This window comes from Oratosquilla oratoria, chromosome 24 (genome assembly GCF_046742065.1).
Source record: "Oratosquilla oratoria isolate Oo_2021 chromosome 24, ASM4674206v1, whole genome shotgun sequence".
Classification (NCBI taxonomy): domain Eukaryota; kingdom Metazoa; phylum Arthropoda; class Malacostraca; order Stomatopoda; family Squillidae; genus Oratosquilla; species Oratosquilla oratoria.
Window position 1 is genome coordinate 50,683,687 of NC_134800.1, and position 10,000 is coordinate 50,693,686.

General features: G+C 34.5%; 1 protein-coding gene across 1 annotated transcript in view; it reads left to right on the forward strand.

Annotated features, from left to right (window-relative positions):
* The window catches only part of LOC143038627 (katanin p60 ATPase-containing subunit A-like 2), a 59,401-nt gene that overhangs the window by 14,923 nt on the left and 34,478 nt on the right, over positions 1-10,000 (forward strand). The window contains exons 2-4 of the mRNA XM_076208093.1: positions 1,089-1,158; positions 3,309-3,379; positions 5,137-5,260. Coding sequence (XP_076064208.1) covers positions 1,096-1,158; positions 3,309-3,379; positions 5,137-5,260 — 258 coding nt within the window. The 5' untranslated portion in view covers positions 1,089-1,095. The remainder of the gene's footprint in view (positions 1-1,088; positions 1,159-3,308; positions 3,380-5,136; positions 5,261-10,000) is intronic.

The window sequence follows — 10,000 nt, forward strand, 5'->3', positions numbered from 1 at the left end:
CCTCTGTCATCATTTCTATCTTTTATTATTTGTTCAATTCCACACTAAGATGGCTTTTCTTTGGACAATGTTCATAATCTTTATAGTTCTAAATACTATTGTGTCATTCATTTTTCTTCTTCTTCTAATGTTGCCGGCGTGTGCATTTGTATATGTGTAAATATAATGTATGTATATATATATATATATATATATATATATATATATAATATAAACACACACACACACACACACACACACACACACACACACACACACACACACACACACACACACACACACACACACACACACACACACATATATATATATATATATATGTATATATATACATATACATATATATGTGTGTATATATATATATATATATATATATATATATATATGTATATGTGTATATATATATTTATTAGCACAGCGTAATGTAATAGCACATTGGTAAAATGAAACTTGTTAACCCACTGTCGGAGAAAAGAAATCAGAAATACTAATTATCTGTATATTTCGACCAGTCAGTGGTCGAAATATACAGATAATTAGTATTTCTGATTTCTTTTCTCCGACAGAGGGTTAACAAGTTTCATATATATATATATATATATATATATATATATATATATATATATTAATATATATATATATATATAAAGATATATATATATATATATATATATATATATATATATATATAAAACCCCGTTGACTTGGTGTTTCTTCTCCCCAAAAAACCAAATCTTTCTTCGTTTAGGCCTTGTTGTTTCTCATAGAAAAGATACATATTATTCTTTTATTACTGTATGTCATTATGACAATCCTTCTTAATGAGATGTTGATTTCAGTTCATTTGGAACACGACGTAAATTCTCCTGAAACTCTTTCCGGTTACCGTCATTGCGTCGTTTGTCCCGAAAAAAGTTTCCAATCTTTGTTCTTTAATGATATTTCATAATCCGTTTCGAAAAAGTCCTATTGTCTCAGTGACATCACTTCTCGTGACGTTTTCCTTTACTTCATGACGTCGTTACTCTTGTACGTCTTCATCTCGAACTTTCTAAAGAAAACTTGATCTCCGTTTTCTTTCGATACAGGGGCGGGATGACACCGCCACAGCATCTGGATCTTCGGACCCTTCGAGCCGCGAGCCAAGCGAAGGAGCTGGTAAGTTGTGAGCATTACAACGCTGTTCATAGGTAACCATGGAAGTTAAGCTCAAAGGATTACGTATAATTATGTCTGTACTCTCTCTCTCTCTCTCTCTCTCTCTCTCTCTCTCTCTCTCTCTCTCTCTCTCTCTCTCTCTCTCTCTCTCTCTCTCTCTCTCTCTCTCTCTCTCTCTCTCTCTCTCTCTCTCTCTCTCTCTCTCTCTCTCTCTCTCTCTCTCTCTCTCTCTCTCTCTCTCTCTCTCTCTCTCTCTCTCTCTCTCTCTCTCTCTCTCTCTCTCCCTCGATCTCCCTCTCATGCACACACAGACACACGTACACACACCTCGTGGCGCAGTGGTTAGACCTCCCGGCTAAACCCAAAAGGAAGGGAAATGAGGGAGGCAGATATATGGGGAAGGTTAGCAAATAAAATCAGAAAGAACAAGAGAAATATATAACAGACAAATCTGAGAGAATTGTGTCATATAGCGAAAGAAAAAGGAGATGCAGATGTAGAGGAAGAACGAGTTTATTCCAAGGAGGAAGTGCCAAAGTGACCAAAGTCGACATGTGGGATGAAGGAGACAGGAGGGGAAAAAGGAGAAAACAAATGCTAGGGCGGTCCAGGTGGGAGTGCTGGGGTGGGGGTAGGGGGTGCCCGAACACCTGCCCCATTGCCCTGTACCCTTCACAAAAATATATAAAAATTAATGAAAAATGATTTCTCACAGGCTTTTTTCCATTTTCTTTACCATTCAGAAATTATAATGTGGGAAAATGGTGTTGCAGCCTACCGGAGAGTTGTCAAATACGAATGACACAGATGAGTGAAGTGCCCAATTTCCTACCCAAAGCACCTGCTCCTTGCAATGTCTGTGGACGTTATTGGGGGCGGTGGTGACAGAAAAGAAGCGAAGATGTGAGGAATTGTTGTAAAGAAGAAAACGGGCTGCTTATCAGAGTTATAGAATAAAGAGGGTGGGAGTAGGTGTCTGAAGGAGAATTTTGAAAATAACAAAAACATGATTTGAAAAAAAGTGAAAAAAGTGAGGAGGTGGAGTTGGGTAGAGTAAAAGCAAAGGTGACAATTATGAATTTAGTAAGATGAAATGAACTTGAAATATAATAAAATGAGAGAGAATAGAATAGGATTGAATAAAATGAAATAAAATAGATTAATGTATAACAGAATGAAATAAGATAAAATAAGATGAAATAGAATATAATAAAGTGGAATGAAATGAATGAAGAAAATTAAATTAAATAGAATAAATTCATAAATAAATAAATGAATGAATAAAGAAATAGGTAAGTAAACAAACAAAAGAATAAGTAAATAGGTAAATAAATATATAAATAAATAAATAAATTAATAAATGAATAAACATAGATAAACAAATAGATAAATAAATAAATAAATAAAAATAGATAAACAAATAAACAAATTAATAAATCAATGAATAAATGAATAAATAATCAAATAAGTAAATCAGTCAATCAATCAATCAATCAATAAAAATAAACGATTAAGTAAATACACAAATAAATAAATATATAAATAAATAAACAAATCAATCAATAAAAGAATGAATAAACAAACAAATAAATAAATGAATAAATAAACGAATAAATGAATAAATAGATAAATTAATTAATAATTAAATGCCTTCTCTATTTTAGGGTTACAAAGGGAGTTTTCTGTGATTATTTCTTCGTGATGCACTCACTAAGTTTTCAAGAGAGTGCTTATACATAGCAAGCATACTAAAGTTGTACTAGAAAATTCGTTATTCATGGCCTTATCCAATATACTGTATGCGTCAGATATTGTGTATCTCGCAAGTAAATTTCACAAAACAGATAGTTTTGCTTAATTCACAAAGTAGGTTGTCCTTGTCGATTACCTTTAACTATACATGTAACGACTTAATTGTTATGGCAGTATTTTTCTATCTCATCTTTCTAACCAGTTTGTAAAATTGTCCATATTGATTATCTTTAACTTTAAAAGTAATAAGAATGAATAACTTAATTATTATGCCAGTATTTTTCTATCTCTATCTCATCTTCCTAACCAGTTTGTAAAAATGTCCCCATTAATTGGTTGTTGTAATCTCCCCTTTATTATCACTCTGATAACATTTTTCTTTCTTTTTTGTTCCTTAGGCAGAAAAGAGGGGTGACATTCGAAGAAAAAGTCTTCTCTTATTGGTGCATCATTATCTTGAGAGCCAAGGGTAAGTTTCTTCTGACAGTGAATAAAGCAAGCTGGGTATACTTGTGGAAATGAAATATGTCCTGTCAATAGTATTATTATAATCATTAAGCATTAGCAACAGCAGAAACAGTACCACTACCATTGTTATCTTTTTATTATTCTATATTTTATATATATATATATATATATATATATATATACATATATATATATATATGTATATATATATATATATTTGTATGATATATATTTACACATATATATGCATATATATATATGTATATTTATATATATATATATATATATATATATATATATACAATTTGGGCATCGTAGAAAATGGGCTTCAAGGCTGTAGTGTTCAGACGGCCCGGCCCATGATGCAAGTCTTCGTATCTGTTTTCGATTCTTTAAACGTTCAGTGGTTCATGGCGGCGGCGGTAGCGAGCGGGACTCGCGCTCAGACCCCGCGATCAAGAGTTTGCGATGTTTAAGTTTGATTATTTAGATATATACGTATATACATACATACATACATACATACATACATACATACATACATACATACATACATACATACATACATACATACATACATACATACATATATGTGTTTGAGATGAAATGACCGAGAAGTATGATAGGGGTTACTAGGCTAGATAGAGTGAGAAATGAGGAGGTGAGGAGGAGAACAGAGGTGGAAAGGGAGTTGGGAGATAACGTTGATGAAAGAGTATCGGGATGGTTTGGACACATGGAAAGAATGAGTGAAGAAAAATTAGTAAAAGAGGTGTTGAAGGCAGAGGTGGAAGGAGTGAACATGAAGGGTCGACCTAGGATGAGGTGAATTGATGGGGTAGAAGGGGCATTGGGAAAGAGGGGATGTTGTGATGCATGAGGTGGAATGGGTGGGGGGTGGGGGCTGAGGAAGTATGTGTGAGAAAAATTTGACGCAGCCCGAAGGGATTTCTCCCCGTCTTCTCCTTTTCTGCATGAGGGGACGGAGAGGGGGGTCGCTGAATTAATGAAGCGGCCTTGCTGTGGATGTACTGTGTCTTGCAACGCTGCTTCTGACCTAGGGCAGTGGACAAGATGCAGGAGGTGCCAAGATAAGAGGGAGGGTAGAGGGGAGTGGAGTATGTAGGGGATGGAATGGATGGGAGTGGTTTCTATGCCTTTGTCTTTTGGCTACCTCCCGTGTAAGGGGGAAAAAGCCTTTGGTATATGTATGTATATATATATATATATATATATATATATATATATATATATATATATATATATATATACATATATATATATATATATATATATATATATATACTGAATGTGTGTGTTTCGTGTGTGTGTGTGTGTGTGTGTGTGTGTGTGTGTGTGTGTGTGTGTGTGTGTGTGTGTGTGTGTTTCAATTGAAGTTCAGGCTTTCATAGATAAAAGAAAAATATTCGCATTTGACATGATAACTTTTGCACTACACCAAACTTCTTATTTTTCTGAATAACTACTCACTTTCTAAAGAAGTCAATGCATTTAAACGAAAATCTTGTAATCACTTCAGTCCGGTCCTGCTTCACAGCTGCTGCAAACATTTTGATACAAACTAGACCAAAATCCAGAAAGTATGCCATTGTGTTGAAGGATTACGTTTCCAAACTAGAAAGAAAAGGTAACGTGTAGAACCACGTTAAAGGAGGTTTGACTTGTCTGGGAGGATTTGAACACATTAAGGAATAATTCTGTGTTAAAAAATACTGATTCCGTTTTCTATGCTCACAGACACATGGAGGTAGCCAAACAGTTCGCCATCGAGAGTAGGCTCAACTTGGATCAGTTTGGTGTTTGCGAGAACGTCGATCTGGATGGAATTCTCGAAGAATATGAAACAATGTATGTTGTCAAGGTAAAAAAAAAACTACATATGTTATCAAGGTAAAGGAAGTTTGATCAAGTATATTAGCATTACAAAGGATTACAAAGGCGGAGCATGCCGACAGGAGACCTTTTGATCCATATCTAGGTCGGATGCGAAAAAAAAATCATATTAATAATAAAATAATAAATAAAAAACTATGATAATGTAAATAACAAATAAAATACATAAATAAATGCATAGGTATAGTTAAATAATAAACAAACAGGTAAATAGTAAATAATAATAAATTGACATATAACTAATAATAAATAAAAATCAGACAGACAAATGATAACAAAACAAAAACAAATAATATAAGATAAATTATAATCATTACAGCATCTTACTTAGGTATTTATCTAAATGATTCTTAAAGCTTTGAACTGAACTACATTGCACTACCTGTGCAGGAAGTTTATTCCATTCATTAACTACACGGTTGGCAAAGTTGTTTCTACCTACTTCCAAATTGAATCTATTTCCGGACAGATTGAGACCATTGTTTCTTGTCTGATTCTCATTCAATGTAAAAATTTTGTCACTTTTGATGTTGTCAATTCCCTTTAGAATTTCAAAGACCTGTATCAAGTCACCTCTGAGTCTACGCTTTTTTAGGGAAAACAGATTCATATGTTTTAGTCGATTTTCGTATGATTTATTTTTGATATTTGGAATCAGTTTTGTGGCTCGCCGTTGTACTCTTTCCAATCTGTCAATGTCTTTAATGAGATTCGGTGACCATACGGAAACAGCATATTCCAAATGTGGACGAACTAACGATTTATATAGCTTGTTAATGAGTGATGGACTTTTGAAATCAAAAGATCGCGCAATCAGTCCCAGAATCTTATTTGCTTTCTCAGAGGCTGAAATACACTGCTTGGATGATTTGAGGTCGTTACTGATAATTACGCCAAGATCTTTTTCACTATCCACTTTTGTTAACGAATTTCCAAATAACTTGTAATCGTACTTACTGTTATTTTTATCTATGTGCATTACCTTGCATTTACTTGTGTTAAATTTCATTAGCCACTTTTTAGACCATTGCTGTAATTGATCTAAATCTTCTTGAATATCTAATTGGTTTGAGTGATCATTTGCCACTCCGCACAGTTTTGTATCATCAGCAAATTTGGAAACAGTAGATTTTAGTCCATGGTCTATATCATTTATATATACTATGAATAGAAGTGGCCCAAGAACGGAACCCTGAGGAACTCCACTTGCAACACTTTTCCATCCAGAAGTTTTTCCATTTAAAACAACTCTCTGTTTTCGATCATTCAACCAATTACTAGTCCAACCTAATAGGCTACCACTTATTCCATGCAAAGCTAATTTAGTAAGTAGTCTTTCGTGTGGGACGGTATCAAAAGGATTTACAAAGGATTACAAAGGCGGAGCATGCCGACAGGAGACCTTTTGATCCATATCTAGGTCGGATGCGAAAAAAAAAATCATATTTATAATAAAACAATAAATAAAAACTATAATAATGTAAATAACAAATAAAATACATAAATAAATGCATAGGTATAGTTAAATAATAAACAAACAGGTAAATAGTAAATAATAATAAATTGACATATAACTAATAATAAATGAAAATCAGACAGACAAATGATGACAAAACAAAAGCAAATAATATAAGATAAATTATAATCATTACAGCATCTTACTTAGGTATTTATCTAACTGATTCTTAAAGCTTCGAACTGAACTACATTGCACTACCTGTGCAGGAAGTTTATTCCATTCATTTACTACACGGTTGGCAAAGTTGTTTCTACCTACTTCCAAATTGAATCTATTTCCGGATAGTTTGAGACCATTGTTTCTTGTCTGATTCTCATTCAATGTGAAAATTTGGTCACTTTTGATGTTGTCAATTCCCTTTAAAATCTTAAAGACCTGTATCAAGTCACCTCTGAGTCTACGCTTTTTTAGGGAAAACAGATTCATGTGTTTTAGTCGATTTTCGTATGATTTATTTTTGATATTTGGAATCAGTTTTGTGGCTCGCCGTTGTACTTTTTCCAGTCTGTCAATGTCTTTAATGAGATTCGGTGACCATACAGAAACAGCATATTCCAAATGTGGACGAACTAACGATTTATATAGCTTGTTAATGAGTGATGGACTTTTGAAATCAAAAGATCGCGCAATCAGTCCCAGAATCTTATTTGCTTTCTCAGAGGCTGAAATACACTGCTTGGATGATTTGAGGTCGTTACTGATAATTACGCCGAGATCTTTTTCACTATCCACTTTTGTTAACGAATTACCAAATAACTTGTAATCGTACTTACTGTTATTTTTACCTATGTGCATTACCTTGCATTTACTTTTGTTAAATTTCATTGGCCACTTTTCAGACCATTGCTGTAATTGATCTAAATCTTCTTGAATATCTAATTATTTTGAAAATCATACATGTTTCTCCACAGTGATACACATCAGCATAAAGGACACTAATTCTAAAATGAAAAAGATACAAGTATTCTGCTTTGTAATTGTATTAATAGAAAATGCTGGTATTTTTTTCTTTCCGGTGTTGGAAATAAATATATTCCGTCATCCACTCCCCTGGATTTATTTTTTATATTTGCTTTAAGTGATTTTTTTCTGTCATACCAACTCCTTGTCAATTTTCTTCTTTTTCTTAGGAACATCTCTGGTCTTTCCTGCACTATTTCCGCTGTGTTTCACATACGATTCTTTATTCCTTTCAAGATTACCTCCTATTTCCTTTACTTTCTTATTCCCAATTTCCTTGTATTCGCCATCTCAGACTGTTTTGCAATATTTTGTTTACTAGTATATAGTAAAGGTGATCAGGTACAGATGATCAACTCCTCATAAGCAGTGATGAGAATTGAGGAACAAGTTTGTTCTCCATCCTGTATCCGATGGTTTCAGGAGGAGGTAAAACTGGGTGCTGTAAGTGTGCCATTTCCTACATCAAAGCCTGATAATAAGAACGATGAAAATATGAATATTTAGTATCTCTGGTTGGTGGCGGTCTTTCTACGTGTTTGACCAATCTTCATTGATTTTGTTAACCTTTATCGCTCCATACTCTTAGCAGAAAAAGACTTCTGCGTCATGATAAGTCAGTCCACGGAGGATAGTGTCATCAAAAACCACAGATAGTTATGCTGCAAATGCACATCCAAGCACGTCTTCTTAGTATGTCCAGTAGGATGGGACATTAAGTCGTTTCCAGTCAGAGCATGGAAAGCTGGAAATATACGGAGAACATTATGGTTCCATCTGAATGTTTTTCACGATAGCTTGGAATAAAATGCACTTGTTTTGCCTCGTTGACCTTGCTTTCATCCACATTATGTGGAAGTGACCAGATGTGGCAGTCTTCGAAATCTGGCTGGTGAGGCCTCTTCATGAGCAAATCGCTTCCATGCTCAGGCTATTATGCCATCAACCTGAAACATTTAAAAACAGAATTGATAAAATGACGCCATTAATTCATGGTTATTCGATACTATAAACACATCATCATTGTGAAAACGTCAGTTGTTTTCTCTGTATTTAATTATGCTGTGCCAAATTTAGTAGAGAAAATCAAATAGATGCATTTTTACAGTGTGTAAAAGGTATGGCAAAGTGTCCCTGCCAAACAGGATACATACAAGATGGCGTAGTGGTCATTTTATTTTAGTAAGCCTTAGAAAAATATGGAGACTTAATTCCACTGACATACGATAGATCTACATTAAGCAAGCACTGAACTTTACGTAAATGATGCATACCTGGTTTTCCTAGAAAAGCATGCAAGGTTATGGAGTTTTGACTTTGTGACCTTGGGTATAAGGGAGGCGGTTGAACGGAGGTTGTCGATGCGGAAAGAAGTGTAAAAAACGGGAACAAAGATCGTACTTTGTTTGCTGGCAGGAGGAGAATTATCTCTAAAAATGGTGGTTGTCGGTGGGTGAAGCCGCCGTTTTTTTCTTTCCGAAAACCACTGATAAATTAAGCGACGTATTCCAACCGTTTCCGTCTGTATCGACATCACCTTTAGGGAATACAGAAATATAAGAAAAAATAAAAAATAAAATTAGAAAATGTAGAAGCGAAGGAACTAGGGGAAGCTATATAATGACCTCACTTTATCTGATTCTGAATAATGACCTAAGGGTGTCCTACATCTCTGTAGCTTACTAGGTTATTTACAATTTCATTTAATTTTCTTATTGTATATTCTTTGGGCTCCGAACAATTATTGACTTGCAGGCATGAATACAAACTCCTCAGATATCTGAATCTTTAGCAGATGGAAACGAACCTATGCCAGTCACAAATGGGTGAGCGCCTTGCCCAACTCGCTTACCGATACCTTTTTACCTTCCAGATAAAATATCAAGTCCTTTTCTAGTCAGAGGAAATGGTACTAAACGGTCAAACGGAAGATAACATTGTATAAAATTCGTGTCTCATGGACTCACTGACGTTGAAGATACCATCTACTTTCCATTTTTTAAATTATAGCCTCTCTAGCTACATCAAAAAAGGGTGGAGTTTCATCTACCAGTTGATAAGGAACCATCCACAAGGAAAACTGACCACTCGGAAAATTAGCCATATACAACTGATCAAAATACTTGGCCTAGCGAGCTCTACACTCTTTCATGTCTGACACTAATTCTCTATCAACTATTTGGACAGTGCTGATCTTACCCACATATTTAGGGCAAAGTTTCCCCGGGG